Raw genomic sequence first — 21,615 nt, 5'->3', positions numbered from 1 at the left:
ATGGAATGCTCTGGGTGGAATTCAATTAGTTATTATTTGTAAATAGACTACTCAGAGGCTGTCAACATGTAAGAGGACTTCTAAATCACTACAAAAAGAGTTTAGTGTAGGCACATACCTTTTTAAGGACAAATAATTTTAATTAGAATAGTTTTCCATGTAGCTCATCTGGAAACTGCGGTAGCCTTGGAGCATCCACCTTTCAGCCAAGTCCAAATGGTAAAGCAGTTCCCATAAGAGGAGTGCTAAAGGTGATTGCACGGCTCTTAAATGGATTTGTCACGAGGATACACCCAGTGATAGCATTTTTGATTGCGTAGCATGAATACTGTCTCACCTCCTTAGTGCCTCGCGTTGTCCAGAAGTTGCTGCAGTTGATAGACTGTGCTTCTCGTAGAAATCAGTTGTGAATCACATCTGTTCTCATAGCTTGGTTGAAGGAGAATAGTGAGGGTATCTTCTGGATGGAAGTGTTTCTTGGTATCAGTTGAGTGAGGTCTTGTTTTGGCTCATGGAAAGTGGGATTACATGAAGTAAGGAAGCTGGTGGAGCTCACTTCTGAGTGGCTAAATGATTCGTACTGAACAGTCAGAACAAGCTGAGAGAATTGTCCTCCTGCGTCCTTTCTCTTAAAGTAGTTGTGCAGTAAGTCAGCCCTCGTGTGCTTCCAGCTGTGTTCTTTCCAAGAGAAACCCTGAAGAAGGCATCAGCTTTCAGGTCATGCTGTTGTGGAGGGTCTCTTCCTAGGACACCTTGGCAGCACTCATCACAGGGGAGGTGAGCGATAGCTGGGGTCACAGCCTCCAGAATCCTTTTGGGATTTTTTGCAAGAGAGCTTCACGGACATGTCTTGGAGGGATGCCTGTCTGGGAAAGATGGAAGATGGATTTGTTGTGCTCATGGGCCACGTGCAGCAAGTAAGGGATCTGTGACAGTATTGTCTTGATGGCTTTGGCCTGAGCATGGAAGTTGATGTGCTCTCAGTCTTGGTAAAAGTTAAGCAGGTTACTTTTGCAAGTATGAATTTCCTGCTGAATGTTTAATTTGGATGTTCGCCTGCGTGAATATAATATAAATTAGATGAAAAATCCAGCTGAGTCAGAAGAATCAGATGGCTGATATGAAGTGGGGACAGAGAATCATCCTGACAAAACTGGATCACAAAAGGGACAAGCAGGCTTGCCAGGAGAGTGGGGTTTGCTCACAGCCACAACTTTCTTGCTCTCTTTTCCCAGTAAAACTGATATTCCAGTAATACTCAAGTCATTCTCATTTTTCTTCTGTCCTAAACGTGAGAGCTTCCTTGAAGTACAGCATCAAGTTCTGCTGCCATGGAAGAATTTAAGCTGAAGTTCTTTACAGCTATAGCAGTCAGAAACTTTACTGGCTGTTTCTCAAGGCTCTGTTTGCAATTAAAGATCTGGGAGGTGATTGTCTGTTGCTTTCTCATCACAGGAGAATGCTTCAGTACTTCTAGTAGAATGTCACTTTTTAGAAAATCCCAGATTGATGAATGTTGCAGTGAATTCGAAATATTTGAGCAGTTTTCAGAACCTTGCTTCTAGGCAAGCCTCGAATCTACTTGCATGCTTTTAGTAACTGGAGATACATGAAGCTAGAGAATTTATCCCCAGGAAAACTTCATTGCTTGGGCTGCACAGACCATAAAGAACATGAGAATGCGACTGGAGCTTTTTGTATTTTGAGTCCAAGAGAATAAGCAGTGTGCAATATCGAGGAGAAAGATAAAGTAATTGACTGCAGATGGCCAGCTGAACATCTAGTGAGGGTTGGAAGATGTTTTAAAAAAAAAATCCACCTTCAGACCCAATGAAAACTTAAAAAGAAAGTAGTGGAAGCAGAAGTGCACTGACAGCCTCATGGTCTCAAAAGCTTTATTTTTTGACCTGCTGTTTTTCCTGGACCTGTTGACTTGTGTGATAGTCTCTAAGCCACCAGCAGCCAGTCAGGTTTCAAATGCAAAGAGTATTGGCTAAAGAAAGGGGCTCTGACTCCCTGAATTAATTTATGATTGTTGAGAGCCAGTTTTCCATTTGGTGAGTGGCTGTAAGCAGGAGCTTTTCCAGCTAGAAAAGATTACCTCTGGATATCTTGATGGTAATTGGAGATACCAATTAATATATGTAAATTGTTCATGTCATGCTTGGCTTAGAGCTAGCGACTCCACTGAGCTTGCATGAGATCGTGAAGGTGAATTTCACTTCTGCCTTCGTACTCACTTACTCTTTTTCTTTTTAAGCCTGAACTGTGCCTGTTTTTCTTCCAGGCTCCTGCCACTGCACTGCTGGTGTTAGAGAACCTTAAAATGTCTGTTGAGATATCCTTCTAAAGGAGCATGGGGGGGAGATGGCTTGATGAGCTCGAATCCTAATTAGAAACCGATCTAACCTCTTTAAAGGTGGGGGGAAAGCTAAGATAGAGAAACATCGCTGGAGAGAGTATGCCTCTGCATATCCCATAACTGTTGCTGGATATTTCCACCTCCAGCTGGACTCCTGACACAAATAGTCAAGACTTCCCAAGATATTGATATGCTGTGATGGCTCCTGGGACTTGTGACTGGTAATGAGATACAGAAGCCTTCACCTGCAGGTCACTAGTCGAAGTCTAGGGCAGCCTAGCCGTGCCTGCCAGATGGCTAGCTTTTGTTTCTCGGTAAGCTGCAGAGCACTGCATCTAGCAAAAGCCCTATTTTATCCAGCAAATCACAGGGAGAACGCCAAGGATCCTGTTTTAGGAATGGTAGTCACCTTTCAGAGTGTTTCAAATGTAGTTCCTCAAACGGAATTGAAGAATTCAGTCATGAATGTAACATTTCTGCTATGACATCACTAACTGGACAAACTTGGATCTGCAAGCTTGTTAACATTTGCCTTTTTCCAGTAAAGCTGGTTGGTTTTAATTTTGTTTTTGCTAATTCTTGCAGTGCTGGAGTTCAGTGCAAATACTCGAATAAAGCTGAGCTGTTTCCAATATCAATTACATCTGGTCTTGAACACAAAAGTCCATTTAAGTGTCATTTAATAAACAAAGCTTGAAGAATGCATGGCCCTTGGACATCTGATGGATCAAATTAAGGTTTAGCAATGTGGGGATTTGTGGGAGTGACTTTACCAGTGGTTTTAGGCCCAAGATGAGTGGAGCCAGGCTTCCTTCTTGAGTTTCCACAACATCCGTTGGGCCGTGTCTGTGTTCTGCAGGAACAGGAAATTCTGAGGCTGTGGAATGACTCAGAAAAATTATAGTAATATTTTATGAGATGCTGGCCCAGAGGAGAGGCATCCAGGCTGAAAGGGGGGGGTCGTGTGCCAAAATGGTTATTTCACAAGAGCACCGAGTAACTTGCATGGGCTCTTCTTTGCCTTTCTTTGAGCAATTTCCCCAAGTGACAGGGGCCCTGGTTTTGTCCACTTCTGTAATGATGTAAGTTGTCTTAAAAAAGAAGAATCAAGTCTTAAGAGTTCAACATGCAATTAAAATACTCTCTTTCCTGTTTGGATGTGGCTTTTAATTAAAAACCGCTCTAGTCACATGTATATTCGGATCCTGCGTGATACAGACACAAATTCCAAAGACAAATGGATCTGAATGGTGCTTGTGCTAATCTTTTGAAGCTCACTGCATCTTCCTTCTGATTCTTTAAGGAAAAATGTGTTTCATCTTTAATTTTGCTGCATTTAGCATAGTTTTCCAGTGTGTAAGGTTCCCTTGGAGGTCAGTGCATGCTGACCTCTGAATAAACATGGAAAAAAAAACTATTTCCAAGCACAGAACCTTACACTAACAGTATTGCTGTTTCAATTGTAAACATAATTCCTTCCAGTCAAGGCTGTAGAGGAAAACAGCCACCTTAGTGTGCTCATTTTGGGTGGCTAGTAAGCCAAAATATTAACTGTGCTGAATTTGTAAGGTGCAGAATTTGATGCAATTCAGCCAGCACGATCAAAGCAAGGATGGAGAGCACATGTAAGACATGATGAGCTGAAGTACTGTTCTTGTTTCCTCTAAACTTTTTTAGGTGCTTGTTTTAATCATATTAAAAAAAAAAAGTCAGAAACAATTGTTTAGTTGGTAATAAGTTCCTTGAACCAAAAAGTGAGTCAAGAAGGAATGATTGTTAGGTTAGCTACTCCAAAAAGTGTACAGTTTCGACTTTGGCACAAGCGATTATTTGTCTTGATAGCAGAGCAGTTGACTTAATTAAAACACTGTCCACATACCTGGCTTGCTCTGGTGGAGAATACTGTTACACAAGACAACAGAATCCTTGTTCAACATGCAGGAGAGTATGCTTACCTCACTTTTCATTCAGTTTTTCTTTCCTCTGTACTACATGTTCATTGTATCTCTCCTTAGAAAAAAAAAAAAAAAAAATCCCCCAAACACAGTGCCCTGTTGCATGGTATGTGCTTCTGAATGATGCTGCTGTTCAGCTCCAGGCTGAACAGCTGAGTCTGGACCCCCTGAGATTTTTTTTTTTCTGTTCTAATTTAGATTGAGGGTGGTCTCACTCCTTGACTATGCATACAACCACCATAATAGATGAATGAGTGCTTATTTGTGGAAATGTGGGTGCATTAGGGTCCAGAGTACACTGTGGACCAAATTAAAATAATGATAGCCTTTAGCTAAAGATACAAGGTTAGGATTGTATTCTACATTTGACCTTCCACTGCTTAGAGTGGGGAGAAAAATTGTGTCAAAATACAGATGGGAGCCCAGTCTTTGCTTATAAAACAATCCTCATAGCTTCAATGTTTTCATCGCAGTGAAGCTTATTTATAGTGCAGTGATGAACTGAACAAAGTCACTGCTTTGACATTTTAGTTTTTGACCTGGGGAGTGGGTTAATCCTTGCGTTTCTAAATTTAAAGTCAAAGTTCTGTGTATAATGACTGTTGGAGGCACGTGCTCAGGCACCTAAGTGCGTTTTGGCTTTCCAGTTAACGTAGAACAAGCTAATAGGAAAAGTTACTGATGAAATCCACTGTTTCAGAGTGAAAACTCAAGAGGGTTGGTTGGTCTTCTAAGCAGAGCTGTCTCCGCTGGGGTCAGAAGATTTGGATGTTTTCTTGCTAAACATAAACTGAATTCTCCAAGAGTCAATGTGCACGAGAGTAATTTAAATGCTTTACGAAGGTTCAGTACTTGACATGGGGAAGAATTTAAGGAAAAATACGTGTGTAGTGTAAAATAATTGCTTGGTGCTTACGTTGCAGCAGCTAGCTTAGCCTGGCTGTGCCAAATGTCTTACCCTTACATGTTCTAAAATGCAAAGGACCTAAATTCAGAAGGAATCAAATAGTCTCATGAGTATGTAGCTGAAGTGTTTAAAGCTGCAAATTACCTGCTTCAAATTGCCGCATTTGCCTCGTAAGCAGCTTTTGTAACGTGGAAGAGGAAGAACAGTGTGCGTAAATCTTGTTAAGTTTATTCTTGGAAAGGAAGTACAGCAGCTGTTGAAAGTTGCTGTAATAAATGATACAAAAATTATTCTCTTGGGGTAACTGTGCCACGCTTGGATGTTTTTCTGATAATTAGAATTACATGAGTAGCTCCATCAACTAGAATATCTCTGTTCTTTTTATAAACACTGTTGACAATTTCTAATGCTTCCAAAGTAGATGAGTGAGTTTTCTTTGCTATTTATTCTGAAAGGAGAAAGAGAAAAGAGTATATTGTCTGAAGTCCTGTGGAGTGTCTGTTGCAAAGAGACAATGGGTGTACAGCGTGCTATTACAACAGAGCATTGTAATTAGTAAACGTATGATGTAACGTACTCGCTGTTACAGCTGTAAGACTCGCCACAGCTCTTAGAAATTGGAAAAGTGACTGTGCTCGTGAATATTTGTGTTACCAAATCACGCAGAGAGAAGTTTAGTTCACCATTACTATGTGGAAATTTAGATTGCATCTTAAGAACAATGTGTTCAGGATTCCTTCTAGTTAGTAAGAGATCGTGCTCTCCCACTGAGCAGTATGGAAACACCATACTAGGCATGAGCTATTTTTAAAAGAAAGTTATTGTGGGATTTATTGATTTATTTATTTATTTTTCATGAGGGTCTGAAATTCAGCTGATTATTAGGAGCTTTTCTGCAAGGGAGTGGACTCTGTCTGGAGTTCAGGATTTCTTTCGAAAGCGTTTTGTACGTACATTTGAGTTTGAAGAATCGCACGACGAGACCTCTCGTGCTCTCTTACCGCACGTGTACCGTAGGGCTTTTCCCAAAGAAACCCAATAGAAACAAGAGTCTGGGAAAACCGCCACTTTTCTCCAGATTGTGTTTTCATCACTATTACTCATTCTAAACGCACGTCAGAGTGAGGAGCCCGTTCCTAGACGCTTATCTCAGTGCTGGTGGGCAGCTGGCCAAGGAGCAGCCGAGAAGAAGGGATGTGTTCAGCTGGTCACTCTGAGGAGCAACACGGAGCGTAGCTCTTAATAAGGGGGTGTTTTGGGTCTTGTTGTGTGTGTTCAAAATTGAAGCAGTCATCTCAAGTTGCTCTGTGCCCGAAGAGTCAGCCTAAAATTAATAGCTAATGGAGAAGCGAAGGAAGAGACAAAGTGGAACCAGATGGGCTCACGAGCACAGATACATCATTTCACTTAACTTGTGCCACGACACTGCTGATTTGTGTCAGCTCCGTGGAGTATTAGGGTTGTCTGTTTTCAGAAAAAGCAAAGAAGAACTGCTTGCTTCACATACGCTTTTATTTACTCCGTGGATGCGTAATGGCTTTGAGGTTGCTCCGAGTATCCAATGGTGAACGCCAACGAGAAGCATCTTGCTTTGTATAAGTGCTTGACTGCCCTGCCCTTTCAGCTGGGCTCTTTGGGTATCACTCCTTACCACATCACAGTGTGTATAGACCAAAGGGAGAAACCTCAAACTCATGTTTCAGCTTTTTCAGCACCGTTAGGAACTTTACCAACCATTTCTTGGCTTTCCACTTGTTTTCTGTGTATTTATGGGGTGATTGTGTGGCTCTTTCTAGCCACATTTTATTTTGGCTTTTGGCCTTTCTGAGTTTTTTGCAGTCAGGTTGTTTTATATTTGCTCCTGCTTACTTTGACTTAATATCCTCTGAACATTATTACCCTGTACTTGGGATTAGGGCTGTTTTAGTTTCAGGGAGTTTGATCTCTTAGTCACATCTAGTGCATTAAAATAGTTTGCACTTACGCTTTTGGAAGCTGTTGCACCCCTAATTTGTTTTTTCTCCTCTAGGCTTCTTTTGAAATCCTACCAGTCAGTTCACTGAATCAATGGCTTGAAGAGAAGAAAGCACGTTTCCATATTTTCTTTATTCCTTCCTCCCTCCCCTCTTCATTTCTTATGAGTTGTGAATTCATCACTTCATGATTAATTTTACCCTGGATTGCCTTTTGTCTTCACGTTCTCAGTTTTTCTTCTCTACAATGTGGAATGAAATGTGGAAGAGATTTCACATGGGTTATTTATTTTATCTTCTGTATTAGCATGTTGTCACTGATATATTCAAGAATTTACCAATCGTCTGTTGTCTTCCCAATTTTCTGTTGGGAAAGAGGATTTTACTTTAGTCCCTTTCCCTTGCAGGAAAATCTGGAATGCTTTTCCTGAGGGAAATGCATGATACACTGATTGCTTGATAATATCTCCAGGAATGATTTGTTGATCATCCCTCAGATGGATCGGGGCACGCTGCTGCACGTGCCCTGAAGTATGTACGGGGGAGATGGAGTTCCTGGAGGGAGCTGCCAGCATGGCAAAGCCCACAGTGTAGGAATATTGGTATTGATAGCGAGGCTGCTGTCAGCTCCAGAAGAAGAGGCAACGGGGTGGAATTTGCTCGATTTGCTTGTGCTTGCATTCACGCTAGCTTCAGGCTGCAAAATGTCATCTCATCTCTTCGCAGTACATCCAAGCCTCTCTGCCACGTTAGAAGCAGATCTTGGAGTCTTTCTCCATGTGAAGTGCAGGGAGACAGCTGGGATTGTGAATCCATTAAAAGCTACCTGTGTAGGAGATGTGTTTGATTTTATATGTCCATGCACAGAGACACACGCGTACTTTTATTAGCCAACATGGTGATGTTTGGCCAGCTGCCTGGAAACTGTTCTAAACTCTGCGCAGAGTGGGAGCTTGTGAAACACGCTCTAGCGTAGGGATGGCGTATTCTTTTAGCAGCTCCCTCCTTTCCACTCCATTATAAATATTTACCTTTATTCATCCGTCCTCCACAATCACTTTACTGGCCGTCTTTGGCAAGGAACTAACGTCGAGAATGTATGTATTTAAGTGTACCGGACCACACTAGTGGTTAGGCAATTAAATCTGAAATTACTGGAGGTGGGAGAGTAGGAGTGTGTTGTAACTTAAGAGCAGCTTGCTTTTTTTGTTTTTAAGGGTTCCTGGCTTTGGGACAGATGTGGGCTATTAATAACAAAATCTGTTCTTAAAGATGCCTGTCTCTTTTAACCTGAATGTGTTACCCTCTCTTCCCTCCCTATTTTTTTTTTTTCCTCCAAACCATCAGGTCCCAAGCCTCTGTGAAGATCTCCTCTCTTCTGTTGATCAGCCATTGAAGATTGCACGAGATAAGGTGGTAGGAAAAGACTATCTATTGTGTGACTACAACAGAGATGGAGACTCATATAGGTGAGTTCATATCCAAAGCAAGGAAATAACTGGCTTACTTCATAAATGAGAACTGTGTGCAAATATTGCAGTTCCTTCTCCCTCTTAGCCAAAAAAATCAATTTAATGATGTAAAACTCTTTTCAGTGATGAAGCTGAGATTGTTTCACATCCACTTATGTTAAGACATCGACTATGGAAGTTTCCTTAGTATTTCCCTAGAGTGAAAGAGCATAAACATCATCTCCAGACCACTGCAGAGTGCTTCAGTTTCAGATAACGTGGTTGTATGGTTGATATTCTGATGACCTTTGCAAGGCAGGTTCCCACTGTCTCGGAACAGGATGTGTTTTATCCTACAAACTACAGCTTTTCTGCACATTTTCTTTGCTGTGATATGCAGTCATTCATTGAAGCCTAAAATGTGATGATGATAATTTGATTTCTCTTAGGCTTTCTGTAGTATAGTTACATCTTAGAGAATTAAAACTTGTCGCGTCGCTAGAAGAAATGGCTGTGATGACCTTGATAGGAAATTCAACTGTCTATTGTTGCAAGGGTGTAAAATCTTTGGAATGGATAACAACAGGAAAGAGATGATGCAAGCAGTCGGTTTAAACAAATCATCTTCTGCTTGTAGAAAACAGGGTGGACTTGCCAGACTCTTTCGCTCACGTTTTGCAAGGGATTCAGTCTGACTTTGGACATGGCAGTGGTGTTAGTTTTCTATGAAAATCTTGGGCCAAGTCTTTTAGCAAAGAAAAGGAGTCCCTCTCTACCAAAATAACTAACTTATTCTGAGGACCATAGACAAAACCAATGAAAATATGTGAACAGTAAGCTGTATGTAATTATAATATAATGAATTTTGAAGTAGAAAGGGCTGTAATACTGGAATGGTACAATGAGTTTTCAGTATTTTGGCTGCCACTTTGAATGCAGTCTCTCCTTTAATGTCTTTATTCTATACCTTGCTATTAGGATGATTACAGTTGAGCAACTATAATCGTTCAACTATTTGTTGAGCGATTTATTTTGTTTTTTTCCCCCCTTTCTTTACATTGCCTCACTTTCCTTAATGGCTGTAGTGACAGTGGCATAGTTCCAACCATTTAATTAAGAATCACAAAGCTTATAGTCCAGAAACCTTAGTGAATATTGCATCACCTAGCTTCTATTCTTTTCTCTTAACGAAGGCTGCTAGGCTGTGAAGTAATGACCACCATTCATCTTCTGCCATGAGTTAACAGCTCAGCCACTCTGCTGCTTCTGGATATGATTATAAGGGTTACATCTCTGGCTCTCCTTGCAGCTTGAGTGTAACAGCTGGCATTTTCGGTGCTAACAATTAGAACTGATACACAGTAAGAATTTAGCTTTGATTTGTGCAGATTTGCAGCAGTGGTTTACCTTCAGCTGGCCAGAATGTTTCAAGAATTCTGTTTCAAAGTGGAATTGCAGAAAATGTTTTATCAATTTTTTTTTCTTTGGCTCAGACCATCATTGCATAAGCAGGTAAACTTATAAAGGATTCTAGATCAATTGATTTCAATCACCTTTGCATTGCAGGAAAGGTACTTGATGTAAAACTTGATGTAAAATATCTGTAGATGATTTACACAGGACATGCTGAGATTCATTTTGTCCTAGAAATAGGAGGAGACTGATAACGGATGCGAAGTCTGACAGTGCATCTGAATTGTGACCGAGTGTAAATCTTAAGAGTTTTTTAAAATATAACATGTTGCAGTGGGCCAAGAAGTAAGAAGGTCTCTAAGGTGATGTGTTCACTCGTGTTCTTTAGGGTACTAGTCCAACATTGAAAGTTTGTTCAACCTGCTACGAAAGAGCCTGGTGCCTTTTAAAAGCATTCGTGCGTTCAGCTTGTGTGTCTGAGTTCCTCGGGTCTACATCAGCAGCTACATAGGATCATAGAATGGTTAGGGTTGGAAGGGACCTTGAAGATCATCTAGTTCCAACCCCTTGTGGAAACCCTCCACTACACCAGGTTGCCCAAAACACCAGGTTGCCCAAAATACATTTAATCAGTTCTAAATTCATAGCTAGAATAGAGTTTTCTAGTTTCTGCCCTCCACAAGATGTACTCACGCAGTTGCATCCTCTCTGGCAGATGCAAGAGAAGGGATTAGATCCTGTATTTCTTGTGAGTCTTTCAAGAGATGCTTTCTCACTGGAGTGATGATAGGTTTCTTGCAGTCCCTTTGCATCCTGTTTAGGCTGTTGACATGAGCATCTATCACCAGAGGCTCAGGAAACTTGAAAAGGCACTTGTTAAACAGTATCGTGACATGCTGCAGTAACTAATAACACTTGCTCCCCCCAGCCTCTCCGTGTTTAATTGGTGCATGTGGCAGTGCTTTCTTCAAGGTTAGTTTCATGCTTGCCTCTGAAATTTGCTCAATCTCTTTCTTTTTCAGCAGATATTTAAATAGTTACAAGGAAAGAGGAGGACTTAGGTTTTTTAAATCACTTTGAAACTTTCAGGACTTGTTAAGTAACGGGGTTTCGGAGAAGCTCTTTCATTTGTTTGTGTAGAATAGGCATAATCTATTAATTGCTGGCATTTAAGAATGCTGTTCTTTAAGGCTTTTGATTCAAGCGTTCTGGATTGAAGTGCTTCTTCCTTCTGGAATTGATTGGTCTCAGCTCTGTTTCGTGAAGTGAATTCTCTCCTTCAGCACAAAGCAAAAAGCCTTTGAAAGCCAAGCGACACCAGCATGTGCATGTGTTAATCCCCTTCTGTGCCCGTGTTCAGACGCTGTTATTCAGACCTCATAAAACCTGAAGTTGTTACTGGGAAGTGGCTCTTACACTGATTTAATCAATTAGGCCAAAATCTAGGAGGAGTTCACTGTGCTTTTAAAAGCTTTTGGTATTTTCACAAAGATTTTTCAGAACCACGCGCTTGATTAGGAGTCCCAAGAAATACTGTTCCCTGCTTGCAACATGCTACATCCCCAATTACTGCACACCTCAAGCTAAACATCAGTTTTCTTACTGGAGAGGTTGCTAATTGCATTTCTTTTAATACTAATTCCAAGGATTTCAAAGATTTCTGTGGACAACTGAGCTTCATGCTACTTTGGCAGGAAAGGTGGAGCTAGGTAGTTGGACTTTCTCCCTGGGAATCCAGTTTTATAGGGGTTTTTCTTGAGTGGCTTTACAATTTGACTGGGAATTAGCTTTGGAAAAAAGCTGCTGTGGGATGTTTGGCTGTTCAGGTGAGAACTTCATCGGTTGCATGGGGCAGCATGCAGGGAAGTGGACATCCTAATGGTTAGCCCGTTACAGTTTACTCCTTCCTCATATTTAGACAGAGTTGGTTTTCTTCATGTCAAACATGGATCAGAGCAGGAGGTAGATTTTTGGAGTCTCTCTCAGATTTTCATAAATAGATAATTTTTGGTTTATTCATATTGTTGTAGTGCTGCTTGTGGGAGCAGCTTTGCATGTGCATGGTCTCGCAGGCACTTCTGTGAGTGCTCCTGCAAAGGGTTGTGGGGGATATCAAACAGCCGTGGAATCCACAATGGTGAAGGCAGAGCTTTTATTAATTTTTATTTTTTTATGTCAGACTTCAAGGTCCCTGACTTTGTCCATACATTTCCACTTTAAGTATGTTTGATCACTCTATTAAATGGAATCCTTATGGGGAATTTGGTGCCAGCAACACTGAAACCTGTTAGCTGAAACAGAAAACATTCTCTTTAAGGGAAATTAGAGGTCTGACTTTTGAAATTTAAGTGCTTGTCCATCTGTCTTTCTTCAAATAGCCTCCATTTAAGTTTTTAAACATGTTGTGAGTACTCTTCATCAAAAAGAAAAAAGCACGGGGTTGTGTTTTGAGGGTGGTTTTCTTTAGGTGAAGTTACTGCTGGCTCCAACTGCAATGGGTTGAAAATGCCACAATCTGCTAGCGAGAGCAATCTATGGCACTAGGTGTCCCTTCAATCCCGTTCCTGCAGCCTGCAAAAGACATCTAATGTTTCCAATGAAAGTATCTTGACTGTCGCTTCTGCATGGGTTGTCTGCTCGCCGATTTCCTTGTGCATGATGTGCAAGCAAAGTGTTCGGAATTTACAGAAAACAAATTTTTTTTTTTTTTTTTGAATCTGCCTTTTAAAATTTAGTAGAGAAGGAAAAGTAAAGGCATTGTAATGAATGCTGCTGGTAAGGTAGGAGTACACTTCTGCATTGCCTGACATAGAACCCTGGCTTTGCTTTTGCAGCCTTCATGATGGCAAGGTCAATGCCCTGTTTGCACGACCAACTTTGGTGTCGTTGGGTTCTGTGTGTACTGCCTGATGGGTGCAGGTGTGCCATTTGGGAATCCCGCAGATAGCACCGGTGGTGATTTTTGTGCCAATCTTTTCCAGATTTCAGGCAGTTATTGGGTAAAGGAGCACTACTGTAGCTGTTGACTCTTCTCCAAAGCAACCGAGTTTTAAGCAACTGCTTTAGAAGGAGAACCACCACCTGAAAAACATTGCTCCAGGTGGACTTGACACTGGTTTAGCTTTTCCTGGTGTCTTGCCTTTTGAGTCAGATGTGGTAGGGAGGAGCGAAGTGTTGTGAAAGCGCAAAGCCAGAGCGAAGCAGAGCCTGTTCTTTGTGCTTTGCATTAAACAGATGTCAAAACTGGGTGCCTTTCTGGGAAATGAATAACAAATGCTACCGAGGAAAAAGCCTCTATGTATGGACTGCATTAAGACCTAGAGCTAGTAGGCTGGAGTATTGAAAAATGAGTGGGTAAAGGGTGGAGGTACCTTTCTTTAAACTAGCAGTGATATATGTAGGTTGGTTATTCACAGGGGAAATGAAAAGGAGAATGCAGGTTTACAGAACAGGAATTATAAAAGTCTCGAGCAGATGGGCAAAGGGTTCCATTAATCTTTTAATACCAAATCTTTCATTAAGAGCACAAAATCTCTTCCACACCTGCAGAAATCATAATAAAACCTGCAGCTTTAGAAACCCTGTTAAATCCCTCAAACTGTTCAAAGGTTTTCCTAATGTTATGCTAAAAGTAGAATTTATTTCAAAGCAAAATAGTGGAGGAGAATTTGGACCTTAATTGTAGACAGCAGTGTTTGGCTCAGATACTGTCAGATCCCAAATAAACTACACAATCTATTTGTATTTGCCTGAAAATAATTTAAAATATCTAACGTGCAACAGCTGAGGCCTCCTTTTTGAATATTTAAGAAGGAACAGATTCAAACCCAAGCATGATTATTTATGTAGTAGAAACCTGAAGAGGAGGAATGTTCCCCAGGTACACTGTAAACTTTGAGGAGTCAGTGTCCCCTCTTTGTCAGTGTTTGAAATGGCTGTTGAGGGTGAAGTTCTTACAGGTAGACGGCTCTTGGAACCTTTTGGTATTTTTGGAAGTTCAGCATCAGTGGATCAGGTCAGACCCACTGATTTCAAACCTGTCAGAGTTTCTTGGTTGTCTGACTGTCTTTATTTTCTTTGTCTCTTTGGCAGATCACCGTGGAGTAACAAATACGATCCTCCCCTGGAAGACGGTGCCATGCCATCTGCTCGCCTGCGCAAGCTGGAGGTGGAAGCCAACAATGCCTTTGACCAGTACAGAGACTTGTATGTCGGTTCTACCATACAGAGCCCTCTGCTTTCTTTGTTTCCTTCAGCAGGCATGCAATACATGCAATGAGCCTAAAAACGGGCTGGCTAGCTGCCCCTGAGGGTGGCACACCAATGTATAGCAGAGGAAGAAGGGTAGGCAGCCGCTGGTCTGCTGTTGGGAAGCGTGTCCGCTGTGATTTCACGATAGGAAAACGCGATCAAATTTGTCAGCTGATGCTAAAGGCAGATGCTGAGGTGCTTTCCTGCCTCCCTCCTCCCTTTAACAGATTAATGGCTTCTTTGTCCTGAAATGACCTGTGTTCTCTTTGATCTTGACTAGGTTTAGTCTTAAACCATCTGCTTTTCCCGTTCCCTCAAGACTGTACTTGTCTCAAAATATATATATATAAGCAACTTTTATATATATATCAGCAACTTTCACATCTTCCAATGAAGCAACACGCGATGGTACACTGAAACGTAGCAGTTGTAGGGGGTTAATGTCCTTCTGCTGCAAGAGCTGTTCTCAGGTGCTTGGTTTAGGCCCTGTCCTGTTAAAAAGATGTAAAGCAAAGGAATGAATAGAGCATGTGTAAGACTGATGTAGATTAGGCAGTGTCTTTTTTTAAAGCAGCAATAGGATATTGTCTGGAGGACTTGTCAGTTGAACAGTTTTTCTGAAAGGTGGGGCTGCACTGGTCTTGCACAGCAATCACGTCCGAGCTCTTGAGATTTGCTCAGGTTTAGCTGTCGCCTTTGTAGATTGTGGTCTCCTCAGCAGCGCTGGGATGGAAATAGTAATGCTGTAGTAAAGCAAGTGTGTGTTGCAAAGCAAAATGGACTCACTGCTTTATCCAGTAGCAGGATGCTTTCTCATTGGAGATGCCTAATGACCGTGAAAAAGGTAAACAAACCCTCCTTGCTGCTTCATATTGCCCAAAAATGGAGATAAAACACATCCTTAGATGTAGTTCATCACATGTCACTGTGCTAACAAAAAGCTAACAAAATAAAGCATAATAATAAAGCTAACAAAAGCAAGTAAAAAGTTACTTTTTTTGCTAGATTTCCTTTTGTGTTTTAAGATGTGGCTTGATGTAAACGTAGCCTGTCCAATTTGTTACTGGTGTCAAATGTTTACTTATTTTCATGCATTATTTTCATAGACATCCAACTTCTCTTGTAAGTAACAATTGTTATTGGTATATGAACTTCGTGGAAGAAAGGAGTTTTGCAAATGCAGCAGAGAGGTTTGCAGTTACTCCCTAGGTGCAGAACAGACCAGAACCAATAGGTATTTTTTGTACACTAAGATGAAAATGAGTAAGTTCATGGAACCAAGGTTCTTTTTAAATCCCTCTCTGATCAGATGACCGTGGAGTCACAGCTGGATACAATAACTCCTGTAAATTGCAGGAAGGAGAGCACAGTACAGGTTGCTCAGACTTAGGTGAATCTGCTGTGGTCTAACAGCATGTGGTACAACAGTAGTCTTAACAGATTGTATGGAAGTAAAAGGTGAGATCGTGTCAAATTTCATCTTCCAGTTTGTCAGTCCAAGTTTTAGAGGCGATACGTTGTTAGAGGGGATACAGGGATTTCTCAAAGACTTCATTGTCATGTCATCAGCCAGAGATGATGGAGGCATTGTGGCTTGCAGTGTAGTCAGGCTAGATAAGCACATCTGTCAGCACAGTGCGCTTTGGTGCATGTTATGATCTCAGAAATGTGTCAGAAAAAGAGGAGAAAGGGTATCTTGCTTTTTTGCTGAGTGGTGTAAGAATTGTGGCATTTTTGGAAAGAATTTGCAAAGTTAAGGAAACTTAACCTGACCATTTGAAGGGTTCCTCATGCTTGAAACTGGAAACGATTTGTACTTTACCTACAACAGAGATTTGGATAGAAACAAGCTTTTGTTCTAGTAGTTGGACTCTGCGGTTTCTTTAACAAGACAATTGGATTTGGGATTTTGACAGCAGAAGCTTAATTTTTACTTGGAGATCGGAGCTGGGGGGGAAACGAGGTGGGGGTAACAAGTGCCAGCTTTTCTCGCTGCTGCTTGTTTGTCTTGCCAACGTCTCAGTTTGGGAACGACTGTAACAATTACTGGCATAACAGCTGCTGAAGCCACGTGGGAGTCTGAAGTGTGGGGAAGGTTGTAGCGGGAACAAGATGGCAATTGCAGTGATGTAATTTCCATGGTCTGCTAGAGCTGGAAACTAATACTGTGTACCCACTGTAAAGCCAGAAGTAGGTCTGAGCCATGAGATGTCGATTAAAGGTGTCACTGGCCGCCTGGTTTGGCAGCTTGGAGCGCTGGAAAAAGGAGTGCACGGTGCATCAGTTCCAGGACAAAGTCATCAGTGTCGTTTCAAATCCCAGAGCCAGCGACAACAGAGATTTTCCAGCATTGTGAAGTATTTCAGGCTCTTTGAAAGTGTTGATGTATTAATCAAAAAAATAAGTAGTGTGCTGGCAGTCTTCAGTACTGTGTCTTTTGTGGAAACTATGGTTTCTGTTGTATGGGAAGGTTATAACAGGTCCACCTTCCAGTGACGGTGTTCTTTTTGTAGGCAGCGTGCAAAAAAAAGTTTCTCAAATTGACCTGCAGAGACTTTCACTGTCTCTGTTGACTCTGATGGGGCTGTCTGTCCAAACGGACCGTTCATAGGTGACAGCCACCTAATCAATACCACACATCCCAAATTCTTTCTTTAAAAATGGGAGTTTAAGTGCATTTAACCCAGCTGTTGTTGGGCTTTCTGCTGGTGTTGCAGATGAAGAGGATGAGAATGATGCCTCTGGTCTGACCCATCAGGTTCTCATACAGCAGCCCCTTAAGAGGCTGTTCGGTCCTGCGTAGAGAATGTTTTTGAGCTACACCTCTAACCACAGCTATGCTGTGTTTTATGGTAGAGAGGTAACAGTTAATACAAAAATAATCTTATGTAAGCAGTCATTCAGAGGGAACACCGAGCTCCAGTGTGCTTGAATTTCCTGGGCTGTTAGATGTTTTATTCCTCCAACGAAGGTTTCTGCTAGGTTTTTCAAAGCAGTTTGTGGTTTTGTTTCCAGCCTTGCTGGGCTAAACTGCTGCATCTTGTGCTTGCAGTCATCCAGCCAGCGTGGGCTGTGCCTGTCTTAGAAAGACGTTGTGTGTCTTAATACCCTGTAAGCTCTGCAGGGTGCTCGTTTCACTCCCCAGCTTCAAAATACATCTTATACTGGTCATTCCAGTGGGGAACGGAAGAGGAAGATGTTTCCTTTGTGCATAAAAATATGTATTTTTGAGAATATGTGCTATTCCCGCTCTGGTCTCAGCATACAGTCCAAGCTTCCTCTGGTTTATCTCCCGTTTTACCTTCACGCGCAGTAAGTGATGATATCTCAGAGAGTTCATCTCGGGCGTCTTCCAAGGCTTCAGATCGTTTCAGTTTTTCCTTGTGCTGGTCCCATTTGGCCCACATACCATTCCTTTTTAGATTTCTGTTCTCATCAGGTGTGGTAAGTATCCACCTACATTTCGTGAGTCATCGGCATGTATTTGCCATTTCCCAAGGGGCTGGCACCTGCTCGCGTGGGTGTTTGGAGGGAAACAGCCTGTTACGCATGTGTTAACGATTTGTGTGAAATAATCCATTCAGATTTGCTCGCTGGTGACTAGTCCTAAATATTCGTTTTGTCCCCAAAATCTTATTGGCCAGCACACTGGGTGACTGTAGTGTGAAAACAAGCTTGGAGAAGTCTTGTAATATCACATGGAGTTGTTTTGGGTCGTGAAAGCTTGAGGAGCACAGCTTGGCTGAATCTTCAGTGCCCCTCAACCAGTGCTGAATTGGTTTAATGCAAACTACTTTTTAATTATCCCTAGAGTTGCCCACCTTTTATTTCTGGAGGCATGTTCATGTCTCTGAGTCGCAGAGGAATCATACTAGGTTTTAATTCCCTGTTATATATGTTAAACAAAAAGAATATTTCTTGGTTATCTGTTTTACCAAAAGGCATGTCGTTTTCCCAAAAAACAGCTGTTTAATTTTGATCTCCTGCTGCCAGGTTTAACTCAGACACTGCCTGAAGCTAATGCCCTGGTATGTTTTTGTTCAGTAAGTTATTATTCCCAGATGGAAGTCTAATATCTTACACCGTTGAGTCAGAGCCTTAGCTCTCCACTTCCAATATCGTGAAGATCGTTTCGTCAAACACATGGTTGTCATTTATTGCCCTTTGCTTGACGTGTGTGTGCAGATGATTGAAATCAAAGCGTAATGAGGACCAGGGCATCTGGATAAATCTATCTATTTTAGATTCTGCGTTCTGTTGGTTTGGATCGGAGATAATCAATGCTTTAATTAAGTAATGTAATCGCTCTTTGTTGTCTGGAAGAAATCGTTTCTGAAGTGATTAAATAGACCTTCCTGGGGAAGGATGCTGCTGATCTGAATATTTCTACAAACAAGATGAGTTCAGGCAACTTTGGACCAGTTTAGTGAACAGACATACGTTTAGAAAGCTACCACTTACCTCTCTTTTTCTGGGGTTAAGTTGGATTTATTGGTGCTTTTGGTTTTTAACAGCTTTAAAAAAGAAAAGAAAAAGATAAAATGCTTCTCTTAATCATTTTGCTCCTGAAAATGTTTTTTTTGATTAAGGTTTTGAGTTCCCTCAACAGAATAAGCCATGAAGCCTTTTGAACTTCTGTTTCTATCTGTCTTTTGATGTTGATCCATTTTCAATTTGTTATATTAGAGCTCTGGACAAGGAATTTGGTAGGAGCAGAAGGAGGTCTGGGAGAGCACTGACCTCTAAAATGTCTTCATTGTGTGTAATCCTCTTGTTATTGAATTTTGGATTGGAATCCAATCCAAAATGGAGTTACTGACTCGGATTTTTGGTGGTGTTAGCAGTGCTGAGGATGACACCACTGCCAGCCAGGCATTTTGCAGTACTCTCTGCAGCGTAGGTACTGCCTAAACTGAACATCCATCACCTTCCTCTTTTCAGCTCGAGGAGGAAAGGCTGCAATAATTTCCTGTATGTGTGTGCCTTCAGGAATATGTAGATCCAGGAGCCTTTTGCTAGAGAGCTTGAAGGGACACAACTGCTGATCAGGTACAGTAATGAAGTCTCAGTGACAGGCAAGCTTAGCCTTTCATTTTTAGAGTGCTTAGAGCTGGCTCTTGTTCTTCTCAGTGGGTTTGAGCTCACTGATCAGCCTTGGTTTGCTTCAGGGATGTCTCATTTGGGCTCGACTGTGGCTCTTCTCCACTGAACTCTGTGCCGTCGTTCCAACCACCAAGTATGTTCAAACATCCTGTAAGCTACTGGATAGCTTTCCTCGTTTTAGCTGGTTTTACCTTTTTTCTTGGTTTGTTTTGGATTGTGTGCTTGAACCACCTCTGACACTAGCCTTGGTCTACTTGTTTTGAAAAAATGGAAAAGTGGTCTGGAAAAATGGTCTGTTAATGCTGTCCTTAGACTTTAACTCTTTCAGAGCACTGCTGTAGTTTGTCATCTAACTTCTTTCCTGCCTTTTTATATCCCTTTACCTGGTCTGATATGTCTCTTTACCTGGTCTGATAGACCATGAGATACCCTTGGAGTATCAAGAGAGTCAACAAATGGAGTTGGCTCCTCTCTGATTTTCAAAATACCTTCCGCTTCTCTCAAATCTGGTAGCAATTGCTGTATTTATCTGTTTGACCAAATCTGCTTTCTTTTATGCATGGAACAGCACCGATTCCACCAAGTAAACAGAAGGAGAGCACCAGATGTAAGAGGTGTAATGAGCGATTTTGGTTGTAGTGCAGGCTGCCCGTAGGTGTGCCTGGGGGAGCAGGCACGGAGCTTCGATGCCTGCAGTGCAACTTTCAACTCACAAAGCGATTAGGCAGCTGTGAGCTCTTTATGTAAGCGTTCTGCCTGTGTTTAGATGTAAACCTCGTTTGCCTAAACTAAAAGCCCCTGGAAAGCTTTGAAGTGACTTTATTGCCATTAGCTCACTGTTCCTCATTAATGGTTACTAGCCCTTTGTGATGGCTTTCTCTTGGGCACGATAGTTACCGTGGTTTTCACAGCAAGGGCCCCGTCGATTGAATCCAGATGCATTTGTTATGCATCCTGGCTCTAAGGAAACCTGACTTTCCATCTCACTGCTGGCTAGGGTTTTGCACAATAGGGTGTGACATCAGGATTATGTCATCTCTGAGATTCTTGCCTCCGGGTTAGACCGATAAGTACAAGACAAGTCTCGTAAGAGAGACCTGAACTGCCGAGATGTTCGCTGCTTTAATGTCCATGTGCTTTTAAAATTGAAACCATGATGTTTTCTCAAGGAAATTATGTAGATGTACGAGTAAACAGAGCAGAGTTGGAGTCTCTTCCTTCACTCTCCATGGGCAGCTCAGAACAGGATCAATATTGGAGTTGTTGACACATATTACACAGATTAGAGCAGACTTAGAAGAGAGGAAAAAATTAAGCCTACTGTCGTGCCGTGAAAACTAGATTAGTTGCTTTTCATCTGTTGGCTTGTTGTTTTTTCTTTCTTTGGATGCTTCATTTTGGAGCAGCTCGGTACAGCCTGCATTCTTATCTTCTGAATCTGAGATTTTCAGCGGAGGAGGAGTTTTTCCCTTGGGTTCCCACGGTTCTCTGTGATTACATAAAATCTGAACACTGGAGAGGGAAAGCTTGTATTAAGAGGTCAGCACCGATGATGCGGCACTATCCTCAAACACCATCCTCTGAAGGTTTTAAATCCCTAGTAAGAAATTGCTCGCGTGCTTTCAAAAATGGAGTGAGACTAAATTTTAACATCTTACTCTATTATGATCCGGAATTTTGGAACTGGTTATCTTTAATAATACATGGTCATGCTTGCAGAAATTTACCTCGTTCTCTTACAAATGCACAGTGTTTTAGTGATGGAAAATCAAAGACAGAGCAGCTTAACAAATATTAGCCATCTTGTAGCACATCTGATAGACGCCTGTTTGAAGAAAGAAGTATGTCCCGTGGAATCCGTAGTCTGCGCAGCCTTTGGCAAACGTAATACATGACACAGAAGACTTCTGCTGCTGTCTTTTCCCCTCCTACCCGTGTTTGAATTCTAGCTGGCAGAGTCTGAAATGTGTCAGACTGTCGGGGGACGAAGCAGTGGGCTGTCTCTGCAGAGCGAGCTGGCCCAACGGATGGGTACGGGTGAAAGATTTGTAAGCAGTCGGCGCTTCCTGCTAGTTAATGAACCGGTTACTCGTTTGGACGTGTTACAAAGTGACCCATTGTCTTGCTTATTAGGTGGCTAATGGAACTGTTTCCAGGTGACTTCTCAAAAGGGATTTGGTCATTAGTTTCCATCTGCCAA

At 41.7% G+C, this 21,615-nt stretch overlaps 1 protein-coding gene across 1 annotated transcript in view; it reads left to right on the top strand.

The window, feature by feature from the left end:
* The window catches only part of CAPZB (capping actin protein of muscle Z-line subunit beta), a 62,397-nt gene that overhangs the window by 19,174 nt on the left and 21,608 nt on the right, over positions 1-21,615 (top strand). The window contains exons 3-4 of the mRNA XM_086625557.1: positions 8,545-8,666; positions 14,154-14,267. Of these exons, the coding sequence (XP_086481683.1) occupies positions 8,545-8,666; positions 14,154-14,267 (236 nt within the window). The remainder of the gene's footprint in view (positions 1-8,544; positions 8,667-14,153; positions 14,268-21,615) is intronic.

This window comes from Tauraco erythrolophus, chromosome 23 (genome assembly GCF_009769465.1).
Source record: "Tauraco erythrolophus isolate bTauEry1 chromosome 23, bTauEry1.pri, whole genome shotgun sequence".
Lineage (NCBI taxonomy): Eukaryota > Metazoa > Chordata > Aves > Musophagiformes > Musophagidae > Tauraco > Tauraco erythrolophus.
The sequence above is the reverse complement of the archived record's forward strand: the minus strand, read 5'-3'. Positions and strand labels throughout refer to the sequence as shown.